Genomic DNA, 15,055 nt, shown 5'->3' with positions numbered 1-15,055 from the left:
TGGATTGTGTACGGTCAAGGATTGAAAATAATTTTGAAGATACAGTATTTCATCTGGTGACACTAAATTTGACATTTTTAAATTTGGGAGGGCATTTTCAGTAAAAGGTGTAAGGATGGAAAGGAAGAAATTAGAATTGGAATCAGATGTGGGTTTGAATCCAACTTATAAAGTGTTTACATGTAGGTGCCTCTAATAAGTGCTTTAAAATAGTTAATATAATAGCATTTTAGTAAATGCTAAAAGAGTAACCAAAACAATAACTACTTTTTAAATTCACTAACATTTAGGGAGGGTTTTCTTTGTGCTTTAATTACATTTCCTAACTTCACAATTCTAAGGTACATGTTATTCTCTCCATTTTTTAGATTAGGAAACTGAAGCCCAGAAACTCAAGTGACTGATCCAAAGTCCTACAGTGATTGGGGCGTGGGGGGGAAGCACACTTAAGATAGGGTACTTTTTCTTCTTCTTTGTCCTAAGCTTTAATAAAAGAATGAACTTTGATTTTAAAAAGTCTAACCATTACTGATGCTTAAAGACATAGGGAAAAGTCATGAATCATTTATCAGCCTGAGTAAAATAGTATCACCATTAACGTTTACATTCTAGTGGGAGAGAGAGCAGTAGTAAAAAGAAATTACAGATTAGGACAGGATTACTGTAATAGAAAAACAGGTGTCCCACCATACCCGAAAAGCCCTCTCAGAGATAAATCTTAAGTTGAGGTATAAAAAGGCGAGAGTGGAAAGAGGATTCCTGGCCAAGGAATCGAAGCAGAGGACCCCAAGCCGGAAAGAAGCGCTTTGCCATTGGGGGAAGTCGAAGCAGACCGTGTAACTAGCATAGTGATGAGGTTTTGCTTCAGAAAGGCGGGGATCCCGTTAAGCCCAGCGTTTGGACCCTGGAAAGGAGTTTGGGTCTTCTCAGTGTGACCAAGCGCTATTAAAAGAGTTTTAAACGTGGAAATTATTCGATCTGATCTTTGTGTAATGTCCTGTTTCTTAATCATCTTTTCCCAAGCTAAATGGTACATTCCCCCCTGCCCCCCCCCCAGCCCCCCCCAAAAAATGTGGTTGACAAAGCAACCCCGTAGACTTAAGAGTGATCAGTGGCGGTTACTTGATCGCCTGCTGAGGAGGCGCGTGGGGCCGCCCAAACGACGTGGAGGAAGGGACTCAGCGATGAGGGCGGCCCAGCCCAAGCCTTGCCCTGCTGGGGCCCTCAGCTGCAGGTCCGGGCTCTGCACCTCGGACCAGCCCCTCCAGGTAGGCTCCTCCCCAGAGAAGCTACGCCGCCCTCCGCGACGTCGCCTCAGGAAGACCGGGTGGAGCTAGGAGCGTAGTCCCTGCGACTGTCTCGGGCTGGCACAAACCAGCGGAAGACCGTAGAAGGGCCGGCCCCGCCCGCACCCCGCCGCTTTGAGCCCCAGGCCCCGCCCAGACTCGGCGCCAGCGCCCCGACGCCCCTGCATTGCTCGCACGGACGACGCGCCCGCACGGCTCGGGACCGCGAGGCCTGGGCGTCGGGCTAGCCAGAGCAGCGGAACTGACGCAAGCGGGCTTCCGGGGCCGGCCCCCGGGGAGGGCGGCGGCGGCGCCGCAGTCGTGGAGAGGCAGTGGGAGCGTGAGCGGCCACGGGCGACGCTAGTACCTCACCGAGCTCACCTCTCGTCTCGCGCTTCTCTCCTAGTCGCGTGCTGCCTCCCGCCGGCGGCTCCTCCCGAGGAGAGTTTTCGCCGCGGTGACTGAGAAGAGACTGTGGTCACCCCGCCCGGTGGCCAAGTGAGACTGCCTGTCGCACCGCGTCGCCCCCTGCGCCGCCGCCTTGCCCCCAGTGGCGGGCGCCCTTCTCGCTCGAAGCACTCCCCCCAGCTCCATGAATGGAAATCGGCTCCGCAGGTGAGTGTCAGAGCTGTTGGCCGGGTCAGCGGGGGGGGGCATCGTCGCTCCCTCAGCCCCGACCCCGGTGTGCGAGGTCCGAGGTCCGAGGTCCGGGCGTCTCCTCCCCTCCTCCGGCCCCTCCTCCACCTCCGCGTAGCCCCGCCGCAGTTCCCCGGAGCCACCGAGTGGGCGAAACTGCGGGGAGGGGACACTGCTCACAGGATTGAAGTTTGAGGCGCTCCCGGCGGTGTACCTCCTGGAGTCCAGAAGGGTTTGCCATCGCTTTCGTATTCGGGTTGGGGATGTAACGGTGTGTGCTCCCGTCGAGGCGCTGGGCGCCTATTACTCACCTCTTAAGGTGGTTATGTAGATAGACTGAGAGAACAGACGAGGATTAAGTTTGGGTTTAGAGCAGCGTCAAATGCAAGATGGCATTTCTTCCATCCCCGAGCTCTCTTCTGATGTCCGTGGCAGCCTGGTTTATACAGGGTGGGGCAAAAGTAGGTTTACAGTTGTCCGTATGGAAAATAATACAATAATTAATAAACAAGAATAAACTGTTTTCGCGTCCTCACAACTGTACACCTACTTTTGCCCTACCCTGTAAGTTCTTGAGGCTCTTGGGAATGTCATATCAGGCTGGATCATTGCTGGCGTGAGGAGGTGAATCTTAAAATTGCTGACAGTATTTTATTTTTCATTCTCTGTTCCCTAGAGAAGAGTTGTCATATTCCTGGAAATTTGGCACTTAAGAAAACCGCTTTCTCTCCTTGGGAAAAACGATGGTCTTGAGGAAAAAATGCAATTTGGGCAGCATTTATCTTAAAAGAAAAAAGCAATCTTTATGGTTCTTAAGTAATTGAGGAACATAAAGTAGACATTACATAACAGTTTGCTTTCCAAAGGATCATTCATACTTGACATGCTAAATTTGTAAGTTTGCTTCATCCAGATTGTCACAGACTTATAAATTAATTTTCAAAATATTGGTGGGGCGGAGGGTGTCTTGTTACTAATGGTATCATAAGCCCCTGAATTTCACATCTCACTTTGCCAATTTGGGAGGTGCCTGAATATGAGATAAGAAAAGCTTATATAGCCGAAACCGGTTTGGCTCAGTGGATAGAGCGTCGGCCTGCGGACTGAAGGGTCCCAGGTTCGATTCCGGTCAAGGGCATGTACCTGGGTTGCGGGCACATCCCCAGTGGGAGATGTGCAGGAGGCAGCTGATCGATGTTTCTCTCTCATCGATGTTTCTAACTCTCTATCTCTCTCCCTTCCTCTCTGTAAAAAATCAATAAAATATATTTTAAAAAAAAAGAAAAGCTTATATAAAAGAAACTGGTGGTTTAATGTTAAATAATTTATTGACTAGGTTAAAGAGTATAATTGTAAAGTAGGTGCAAAAGCATTCCAATGGTAGAGGTGGGATGGGGAGTTTTATTACAAGTACTATTATATGGAGTTTTCTCTAATCAATTTGTGCCATTTCTCTTTTGCACCCTCCATTAAAAATATTTTTTTTTTGCCTTCTTCATATGTCCTTTTTTTAAGTCTCTCTCTCTCTCTCTCTCTCTCTCTCTCTATATATATATATATATATATATATATATATATATATATATATATATATATATAGAGGAAGGGGGAGGGAGAGAAAAGACAGAAGCATCATGAGGAGAGAGAATCATTAATCAGCTGTCTCCTGCATGCCCCACAATGGGGATGGAGCTGGAAACCCAGCATGTGCCCTGACTGGGAATCCAACTGTGACCTCCTAGTTCATGGGTCTTCACTCAACCGTTGAGCCACACCAACCGGCTTCATATCTTCTTAAAAAGGGAAAGTTTGTCTAGATTGTGAAAAGTTTTAGACTCTTATTTGTTTATCATTGGTTTGTGTTTTTCCAAAACTGTATCCTGCCTTTTTTTTTTAACTTTCTACTATACTTTTTAGAGACTGTGATGATTTGTGGATATAGGTGATTTTTACGTAACTTACGTAACTATCCTGTTGTCAAGCCTGGAAAACAAAACATAAAACTTAAAAACACTTTGTTAATCATCCTAATATTTCAAAAAAATTTCAAAGATATTTTTCTTTTTCTCCTTGGGGTTTTTTATATGAAATTATGCCCAGTATATGAACAACATCTTAGAAAATCCTTCTAAAGTCAAACCACCTAGTCAACTGTCCAACTAGCCAAGTATGATTCAGTAAATGCTCCTGTGAATTCTTGAGCTAAGAATTAGACATCTTGAAATGCAAAGTTTATTTTAAGTGCAGTTTATACATGATTGACTATAATCTCAAATGAAGATAAGGTATAATTGTCTTAAGGGTGTCATCATCAAAAACAAAATTTTCATTCTTCCTGTAACTTACATGCAATTTTTGCTGCACATGAAATTAAAACTATATATTAGGGAAAATGTGCAACTACGTTTTAAATCAAGAATTTGACAGATATATTGTTTGGTTTAAACTTTTTATTTTAACTTAGCATTTACTTTTTATTGAATTTATTGAGTGACATCTATTTTCTATATATATAAAAGCCTAAGTAACCTTTATGACTGAATGACCGGAACAACCAGTCGACCAGTCGCTATGATGCGCACTGACCACCAGGGGGCAGACGCTCAACTCAGGAGCTGCCCCCTGGTGGTTAGTGCGCTCCCACAGCCAACCTCCCATGGCCCCTCCCCCCAGCCAGCAGGGGGCGGGCGGGGGGAGTATAGGCCTCAATTGTCGGCCAGGCTGAGAGACCCCACCCGTGCACGAATTCGTGCACCATGCCTCTAGTTGGTTAATAAAATTATGTAGGTTTCAGGTATGCAGTTCTATAATACATCATCTGTATATTGTATTGTGTGTTTAGCACCCCAAGTGGATTTTGCATCTAAAATCTTTAATCATTTTAAATGTAAATGTTCTTTAATTGTCTATGAAATCAATGTTGGATCTTGGCTCTCCAAGTCTTTTCTAAGTTTTTCTTATGTGTGAATATCCTCAGACCTCTTATGACAAGATATTTTAATTTCTAATTGTTAAGTGGATACATAGAAAACTTAAATTTATTCACATTAGAGCCTTTGAATACAAATACTATGTAATTGTCTCTTGGTGAATCATTCCTCACTAAAAGTTAATATTTCTCTGTTCTTCCCTTTGCATGAAATCTTTTAAGTGATTTTTAAGGATATCCTATACAAACTACTGACCTAGTCCTATGTGAACTTTTATTTAAATAAAACTGGCACAATTGGTTTTTAAATAATAATAATCAACAGTTAGCATTTGAGCCTATCATTCCTTAGTTAGGAGAACTTCTAAGGAAATCCTATTTTTTATGGTTTAATTACAGCTGGACTAAGAGTATATGTTATGTTTTAGTTCCAAATAAAGTGGGGGTAGGGGAAACAAATATTCATTGAGGTTTTACTTCTCCTGAGGAGCTATTTTTTAAGACCATACTATTCTAGTTTGTTTTTTTAGGTAAAGTCAGACGACTGTTTAGGGCCGATGGAATTCTACTAGTCTTCTACCAATAGAAGAAAAAAATTTTACTTTTACCTTAAGTTAATGATACGCAAATTGATTTGAAAAGTTTGGTAATTGTCTTATATAGTCTTGCAAAAGTGAATAGACTATGTTTCTTAGTTGTACTTTTAAATTCGTGTTTGAACAATAGTTGTTTTAGGGCTCTGCATTCTTTAATAATAAAAATCAAGAAAAATCATTTGAGAACAAGTTTCAAAGAAACAAAATTTTATGTATGGAAGTTTGATTTAAATGAGGTTGGTAAAAGTGGATTCAAAATACAAAATAATATAATGCCGTTAGGTTGTCAGTTGAATATATAAAATAAATCTTTAATCACTTTGGGAAATGTTTTTATTATATAAATTTTTCTCTCTTGTAGAATTTTGCCTTGAAAAAATATAAAAATGCTGCTCTGGGAGGGCATGAATTTTGAACATGGAGAGTTTTTGTTTTTTGTTTTTTAAACTTGGTTGTCACTTAGATTTTACTTTGTGCTACTCTAGAGTGGCCATTAAAACATTTTTTTTTCTATTATTTGCTGTTCTTGATTGGCAGCAAATTGAATTTATTTATACATTTATAAAAATATACAAGATTACTTTAATTTTTGTTTTAAAATTTAATTTTTCTGACAGTTGATAGAATACCCTGGGGAAAAACTAAAAAGGAGGCAAGTAATAACTTTTTTCTTCTAAACAGACTTTACAGGAAAAAAAGAACATACACGTAACCCTGATATAATTCATTTAACATGATTAAGACTCATGATTCCATCCCCCTGATATAACCACTCTTTAAATTTTTAAACCAAATTCCAAACTAATCTATTAGTTTAAAAATATTTAAGACATTAAGTAATTTAGGAAAGCAGTTAGAATGAATGAAATGATTTCTAGATACTACTTAATTTTGCTTGGAATGTTATATAATAAGTTGGTATTTTAGAATTAATTTATATCTATTTTTTTCCACTGGGAACATTGTATTTATTTGATTTTGTAAGCCTGGCCTGATAGTATGCCTAGACAGAAGTCCAGGGCCCTGTGGAGGGGACGCATTTCCTGGAAGAATTCTCTGTTGTATATGGAAAAACCCTAGCTCAGAGTAGAATTCTTGCCAAATTGTCATAAGCTATTAGATTCTAGTTTAATACTATGTTGCTTTATATCACAACTATCTTTTTTCACATTGGTTTCCATAGTCTTAAAATACTTGAGGGTCTACTTGAAAGGTGAATTAAATATTTTGTTAATTTTACAAAACATTTTCTTATACCTAAAACTAGAGACCCGGTGCATGAAATTTGTGTGGGGGAGAGGGGTGTCCCTCAGCCCAGCCTGTACCCTCTCACAATCTGGGACCCCTCGGGGGATGTCTGCCTACCCAGAACCCCTCAGGGGATCTCCCCCTGGGGATCAGCCTGTGCTGGCAGGCAGACATCCCTCTTGCAGCCTGGGATCCCACTCACAGTCCGGGATCCTTACCGCTCCTTACCGCCCACCTGCTTGCTGCTCCTTAGCGCTGCCGCGGAGGTGGGAGAGGCGTGAACCTGGCTTCTGGCTGAGTGGCGCTCCCACACTGACCACCAGGGGGCAACCAATGTTTTCTCTTATTTCTTTTTGTTGTTGTTAAACATATTTTTATTGATCTCAGAGAGGAAGTAAGAGGGAGGGAGGGACAAAAACATCAATGATGAGAGAGAGAGGATTATCGTTCGGCTGCCTTCTGCATGGTCCCATACTGGGGATCAAGCCCAAAACCCAGGCATGTGCCCTGATCAGGAATCGAACCATGACCTCCTGGTTCATTAATTGATGCTCAACCACTGAGCCATGCTGGCTGAGCATCAAGTTAGTGTTTTTATTTTCTTCAGCTAAATACCCAGAAGTGGAATTGTTGGATATTTTTAATTGTGGATTTCATTTTTTTCAAATAGTTACAGTCCTTCTCAGATATTTAAATGTAAGTTCATTCAGAGATAATAGTTATTAATTTATTAAGTGAATTTATCATTTGAATTTTAACAAAGCTACAACATTTTGAGCTTTAAAAACTTAATGTTAGGTATCACTTAGGTTTTTTTTAACTGTGATAAAATATACATAATGTTAAATTTACCATTTTAGCAGGTTTTGTTGTTGTTGTTAATCCTCATCCAAGGATATTTTTTCCATTGATTCTTAGAGAGAATGGAAGAGAGGGAGGGAGGGAAAGAGAGATTTATGTGTGAGAGAGAGATTGATGTGAAAGATCACATCAATTGATTGGTTGCCCACTGCACACATCCCAACTGGGGTCTAGGGGATCGAACTTGCAACCCAAGTATGTGCCCTTGATTGGGAATCGAATCCTCCACTCTTCAGTGTGTGGGCCAAAGCTCTAACAACTGAGCACACTAGCCAGGGCCCATGTTAGCAGTTTTTAAGTGTACAGTTCATAGTATATAAGTACTACATTCACATTGTTGTGCAGCTAGTCTCCGGATCTGTTTTCAGCTTGCAAAACTGAAACTGTACCCATTAAGCATCAATTCCCCATTCTCCTTTTCCCCCAGTCCCTGGCAACCATCCTTCCACTTTGTAGTATTAATAATAGGAATCATACAGTGTGTTTCTGTGACTTATTTCACTTAGTATAAATCTACAAGGTTCATCTATGTTGTAGCATGTGTCAGAATTTCATTTCTTTTTAAGGCTAGCTAATATTCCATTGTACGTATATACCACATTTTGTTTATCCACTTATCCATCAGTGGACATTGAAGTGGCTTCCATCTTTTGGCTATTGTGACTAATGCTGCTGTGAGCATAGGTGTATAATGATCTCTTCAACACCCTGCTTTCATTGTTTTTTGGTAGATACCCAGAAATAGAATTGCTGAATCTTATGGTTATTCTATTTTTAATGTTTTGAGGAACCACCATACGGTTTTCCAAAGCAACTGTACCATTTTACATTTCTGCCAACAGAGGACTTTTCATATTTTACATATTTTTATGTGTAAGTAAGCTATATATATCTTTTTCACCAAACCTTTAAATTTATTAACACTGTTTATAACGTCTTAAGTATCTGTAGTTATATGATCCCCACACGCTTATATTGATTATTTAAGTCAATTCTCCTATTTTAAAAATCAGTGTTGCCTGGGATTTATAGATTTTATTTATCTTTTCAAATAATTGATTCTGTGCTTTGCTGATACTTTTTATTGTATATTGTTTTTATTTTGTTCATTTATTCTTATTCTACTCTCTGAGTTTGTTTTGCTCTAGGTATCACACTCTTTGGATCTGATTTGTGTTTGTACATGTTCTCCTGAGTTTGTGTGATTGCTCTCCCTTCTTTCTACCCCTTCCAAAACAATTTTCCAGGAGCACCCAGGGTTTTGTTTGTTTATATGTATGTTTGTTTTAATAAGGAGAATAAATAGGGGAGGAAAGAAGTAGAGATGCTAGAAATTGTTATCTTTCAGCAATAGGCTTTGGCCCCATTACCCGATTTACTTAAAGTTCTGACATACTCTGATTGACAAGATTATCCAATGCAGTCTGTAACAGTGTTATTTCCCCCCTTCTGTTGCAGGACCCGTTGGGGCCCAGCCCCTACTCATGGTGCCCAGAAGACCTGGCTATGGCACCATGGGCAAACCCATTAAATTGCTGGCTAACTGTTTTCAAGTTGAAATCCCAAAGATTGATGTCTACCTCTATGAGGTAGATATTAAACCAGACAAGTGTCCTAGGAGAGTGAACAGGTAAGAATCATGAAGCATGGAGATTTTTTGCTGTTGGTATTTGTCTTTGCCATAATAATTGCTTATCTTGTATATCCAAATAACAATGATAATGTCTAGCAGTTTGACTAAGAACACATGGTAATTTGTTTTGAAATTGATTGTACTTCAGAGATGTGTTAGTAGGTAAAATCTTCTAATAGCCCTGAAAATTTTCCATTGTAACATGAATATTCTCTCTGTGATGATAAAAAAGGTCCAAGTCATCTTTAGATGTTTTTGAAATCAGGCTGAGCAGTTTTTTCCTTTGCTTTTAGGTACTATATCTTTTATCTCCCCACTCCACCTTATTTACCCTTTTCTATTGTTTTCTTTAAGATGATAGTAGTGGTAAAGATGGTGTTTGTCATGGCTTCATGCTTTCTGTTCTCCTGATCCTCAACTCCTAACTGTTTCTTAATCTTATATAGGAACAAGTACATATAGTATGTAAAGGATTTTCAATCTGCTCTCAGTAAGTTTCTTCTCTCACATTCCCCAAATACTCTATATGTCTGTATGTGTGTATGGCTGTAGTTTAGGTAATACAGGGAATATAAAAGGAAATTATGATGTAGTGTAACCCCATAAAGAGGTTTAAAAAAAGAAGACTCATGTATAAAACATTTAGAAAACAATGATACTCAGTATTTTGGTTTGTAATATCAAATACCCCAGGCTTTTCTTATTCAATAGCTATTATTAAAGCCTTCATTTAAGACATAGGTGAGTACACCTGAAACTTATCTAATGGTGTAAATCAATGTTACTTCAATTTTTAAAAAAAGATGTAGATGGTTCTTTCTGTCAAGAAATTTGTAATTTAGTGGCGATAAGACACATAAGACATATGAAGTGATGAGTACTAAGAAAGTTTGTGACAATGTAAAAAAAAATCATATGAATGTTATAATTAACATGTAATGCAGAGTTCTTTCTGAGGTCAGGAAGGGAATTGTGGTTAATCATCACCCAAGAATGTTTTTATAATTTTAGAGAGAGAGAGAGAGAGAGAGAGAGAAGAGAGAGTAGAGAGAGAGAGAGAGAGAGAGAGAGAGAGAGAGAGAGAGAAACATCAGTCAGTTGCTTCCCCAGACTGGGGATTGAGCCCTGGACCCTTTGGTGTACAGGATGACATTCCAACCAACTGAGCCACACTGGCCAAGGCTGATAACCTTTTTAATAGCTGAAATCCAGAAAGGTTAAGAGGCTAACTCAAGAGCACACATTTTGGTAGCAAAAGTTAGAACAGAACTCTGGAATCCTGACTTGATAGTCATTAAAAAGTATTTGTAAAGCAAGAAGAAAAGGAATTGAGTTAATCTAAAACAGTTGGAAGAATTGTGGATAACTATAGTAAAAAGAACACCTTTTAATGATGAGGCAGCACTATTGATGGATGAATAAAGAAGAATATCGATAGATAGATAGATAGATAGATAGATATAATAGACTACTACTTAGCCATAAAAAATACTACATTCTTGCCATTTGTGACAACTTGGATGGACCTGGAGGGAATTTTGCTAAATAAATCAGACATAGAAAGACAATTACCATATGATTTCACTTCTATATGGAATCTAAAACTAGCATAAATCAACTTTATACTTTATTAATAATAATGACTTGATTTTAAATCAACATCTGGAAAACTTACTCCCCTTATTTTCTTCAAAAAACTAGCTTTTGTCTTAACTTTTTTGCACTATTACTACATAACTAGTCAGTTAAGGTTGTTGGTTGGCTTCTGAAATTAGTTTAGTTCTTACACTTCAATAACTAGAATTCTGGAATTTAAAAGGAACTAGATAGAACTTTACAATTCCTTTTCAATATTACCTAAACAGTTATGGGCCAAAATGCAGCAGTATTTAAATAAACACATATGAGGTTTCTCTTGTCTACATGCCACAAGCTCAGATATTTGGCACTATGGCATTAATGATAATAGCAGAATGATGTGTTGTAGCAAAACAAATTTTCACTTTAGTTAGAGGAGTTTTCTTGGACAAAAATTCTTGTGAGTCTTTTTGTGAGTCAAGTTCTCTACTTTAGACTTTGTCTATTGGTTTTCTTTTCCTTTCCTCATCCCTTTGGGTGTGTGTATGTGTGTCTTTTTTTTTCCTTCCTATTTAATGATTTTGATTGAAAATGATCATTTGGTCACAGAGCATGTTTGTTAAGCAGCTTTCAAATGTTTCTAGTTTTTTTTAAACAAGTGAATGCTCTCAATAACTAAAAATAAAATATTTTTAGAAATAACATGACCTAAAGTATAAGTTCTGTAACTAGACATTTTATGCGAGTTTGTCCAGCTACTAAATATATATGGGGATAAACCTTCAGTAGAAAGTTATGCACTTATTTAGAATCATGGTATAATGAAATACTTTGGAAAAATTGTATATACAGCATGATTGTAACTAGAGGGTAGGGGGCAGGAAGAGAATAATCAAAGAACTTATATGCATATATGTATAACCCATGGACACAGACAATAGTCAGGTAAAGGCCTCTGGATGGGGCAGGGGTTGGGTGGAGGGCATCAATGGGGGGAAAAAGGGAACATCTGTAATATCCTCCTATCTAATAAAAGAGAAACATGGTAATTAGCCGTACGACCGCTACCCTTCCCATTGGCTAATCAGTGAGATATGCAAATTAACTGCCAACCAAGATGGCGGCCGGCAGCCAGGCAGCTGACTCGAACAGGGAGGCTTGCTTGCTCCAGTGACGGAGGAAGCCAAGCTTCCCCGCCTGCCTTGCCAGCCCTTCAGCTGCTCTCTAAGCAACATTGTAACAAATATAGAAGCTAAACAAAACCCCAGGCTTCAGCCAGCAGGACTGCAACATTGTTTCAAATACAGAAGGTAAACAAAGGCCAGAAACCTGCTTTCAGCAGCGGAGGTCTCATAGCTGGAGCCGAGCCTCAGAGCTAAAGCTGGCCCAGAATAAAAAAAAAAGGAAAAAAGGACAGGTTGGGAGCTTCAGTCACCCGCCAGCCTGAAAACGGCCCTCAGCCCCTCACCCAGGCTGGCCAGGCACCCCAGTGGGGACCCCCACCCTTAAGGGGGTGTGACCAGATGCAAACAGCCATCATCCCCTCACCCAGGCTGGCCAGGCACCCAAGCGGGACCCCCACCCTGATCCAGGACACCCTTCAGGGCAAACCAGCTGGCCCCCACCCGTGCACCAGGCTTCTATCCTATATAGTAAAAGGGTAATATGCCTCCCGGCACCGGGATCAGCGTGACAGGGGGCAGCGACCAAACCCCCTGATTGCCCTGTGGCTCCGTGTGTGACGGAGCAACCTCCCAATCCGCCCTGCTCTGTGCATGACAGGGGGCGGCACCCCAACTCCCCAATCGGCCCTGCTCTGAGCCCGACCAGGGGCTGCACCTAGGGATTGGGCCTGCCTTCTGCCACCCAGGAGCAGGCCTAAGCCAGCAGGTCATTATCTCCCGAGCAGTCCCAGACTGCGAGAGGGCACAGGCTGGGCTGAGAGACCCTCTCTCTCCCCCAAGTGCACAAATTTTTACATCTGTAATATCCTATATAATAAAAGAGAAATATGTAAATTGACGGTCCCTCCGCTCTGCTCACCAGCCAATCAGGAGTGAGTATGCAAATTAACCCGACAAAGATGACGGGTTAATTTGCATACGCAGGCGCCGGGCAGAGGGCAGAGCGGGAGAGCCGGCGGAGAGTGGAGCGGCTTAGGGAAATTGGCTCCCCAAGCCGCCAGACAGAGAGCAGAGAGGGAGAGCTGGCGGCTTGGAGGACTTGGCAGAGTGGGAGGCCATGGGACAGAGAGCAGGAAGGGAAAACCAAGATCGCAGGGAGCACCAGGAATTCTGGGAATAGTAGTTTTGGTGGCAGCCCCAGGACCGGAAGCGGAAACCCAGAGCACGAGGAGCACTAGGAATGCTGGGAATCGTAGTTCTGGTGGCAGACGGATCTCCTAGACCAGTGGTTCTCAACCTGTGGGTCGCGACCCCTTTGGTGGTCGAACGACCCTTCCACAGGGGTCGCCTAAGACCATCCTGCATATCAGATATTTACATGACGATTCATAACAGTAGCAACATCACAGTTATGAAGTAGCAACGAAAATAATTTTATGGTTGGGTCACAGCATGAGGAACTGTATTTAAAGGGCCAGAAGGTTGAGAACCACTGTCCTAGACACTAGAGCAGTGATGGCAAACCTTTTGAGCTCGGCGTGTCAGCATTTTGAAAAACCCTAACTTAACTCTGGTGCCGTGTCACATATAGAAATTTTTTGATATTTGCAACCATAAGAAAACAAAGATTTATATTTTTGATATTTATTTTATATATTTAAATGCCATTTAACAAAGAAAAATCAACCAAAAAAATGAGTTCGCGTGTCACCTCTGACACGCATGTCATAGGTTCGCCATCACTGCACTAGAGCAAAGTGAGCCTGGAGCAAGTTACTGTTGCAGTGGGGGATGGAGGTAAAGCAAAGGTGAAAGACATAAGTAAAATCAGAGTGTCTAGGAAAAATTAAAGGGAAGATACCCTGCAACTTCTAGGAAATTTCCACCAATGGAGCAAAGAAAAAAAAAAGCCTCTATTATTCTGTGAGCAACAACTAAACTGAGTTGGGGTCTCAGACAATTCGCTCATATGATTGCAAAGACAGACAGAAACTCCCAGATTGGAGAGGGCTTCCCTGAGGGCTCCCAGATTGGAAAGGGTGCAGGTCAGGCAGAGGGACCCCCACACCCCCAGTGCATGAATGTCGTGCACCGGGCCTCTAGTTTTCAATAATAAAGATAAATTTAAAAAATAAAATTAAAAAAAATCTATTTTGGACACAGATAAAGATTTGAAAGAATCATAAAATAGTTGATAGATGTGGTTGAATTTTTAAGGGGTTCAATTTTCTTTTATAAATTAAATGTTAGATTAATTGTGCTATTATAATTACTGTTATTATGATTAAGGACAGTGCCATGTATTTGTGCATATTGTATATGGATGTAATGTAATTCTGATGATTGAATTTTAGAAGGAAAAAATAAATCTATATTGATATCATTTTAGCTTTTAAATGGAAATCTCAAATCAGAGTATTTGAGAACTCCTTTTCTGCTGTTAGGAATATCAGTGGCATAATGTTATAATTGGGTTGTATGCCAAGAGAGGGATATACTTTTTTAAAATGACAACTTTATTGATGTAAAATTTACATACAATACAATTCACTCAAAGTGTACAATTCAGTGGTATTTAGTATGTTTACAGAGATGGTGTACAACCATCACCACTATCTAATTTTAGAACATTTTGTCCTTCCAAAAGGAAATCCCATATGCATTAGTAGTCACTACCCAATGTCTCCCTCTCCTCAGCCCCTGCCAACACTAATCTACTTTCTGTCTCTAGATTTGCCTTTTCTGGACATATCATGTAAATGGAATTGTATAATATGCATGGCCTTTTGTGTGACTAACTTCTTTCACTTCACCTATTTTCAAGGTTCATCCAAGTTGTGACATGTGTTACTACTTCATTCTTCTTCATTACTGAACCAGTGCCTTGGTGCATAGATTCGTGCACATTGAAAAGAAATTAATTATAAGGTGGCCAGTGAGGCGGGACTGGGCGAGACAGTCTGGATACGCCCTGGAGTCAACCTCCCATGGTCCCTCCCCAGCCGGCCACACCTAGGGCAGCGCCACAGCTCGAAGGGCGTCTGTGGAGTGAGTGGGGTCCCTCCGGCAGGTGGGGTTCCTCAGCCTGGCCTGCGGGGATCGGGCTGAAACTGGCTCTCTGACATCCCTCAAGATTGTGAGAGGACAGTTCTCGGGTGACGCAC

The 15,055-nt window shown here is 40.8% G+C and overlaps 1 protein-coding gene and 1 long non-coding RNA gene across 4 annotated transcripts in view; one reads left to right on the top strand and one right to left on the bottom strand.

Annotated features, from left to right (window-relative positions):
• Positions 1–1,801, bottom strand: part of LOC106698049 — a 31,969-nt gene extending 30,168 nt beyond the window's left edge. Inside the window, exon 1 of the long non-coding RNA XR_001349337.2 lies at positions 1,668–1,801. This is a non-coding gene — a long non-coding RNA (uncharacterized LOC106698049). The remainder of the gene's footprint in view (positions 1–1,667) is intronic.
• Positions 1,785–15,055, top strand: part of LOC102433594 (protein argonaute-3) — an 88,629-nt gene continuing 75,358 nt past the window's right edge. For all 3 annotated transcript variants that reach the window (XM_006094164.3, XM_023758510.1, XM_023758509.1), the window contains exons 1-2: positions 1,785–1,901; positions 9,015–9,186. In XM_006094164.3, coding sequence (XP_006094226.1) covers positions 1,883–1,901; positions 9,015–9,186 — 191 coding nt within the window. In that variant the 5' untranslated portion in view covers positions 1,785–1,882. The remainder of the gene's footprint in view (positions 1,902–9,014; positions 9,187–15,055) is intronic.

The sequence above is a fragment of the Myotis lucifugus genome, unplaced genomic scaffold (assembly GCF_000147115.1).
Source record: "Myotis lucifugus unplaced genomic scaffold, Myoluc2.0 scaffold_131, whole genome shotgun sequence".
Taxonomy (NCBI): domain Eukaryota; kingdom Metazoa; phylum Chordata; class Mammalia; order Chiroptera; family Vespertilionidae; genus Myotis; species Myotis lucifugus.
Note: the sequence above shows the minus strand (reverse complement) of the source record. Positions and strands in the feature narration are given on the sequence as shown.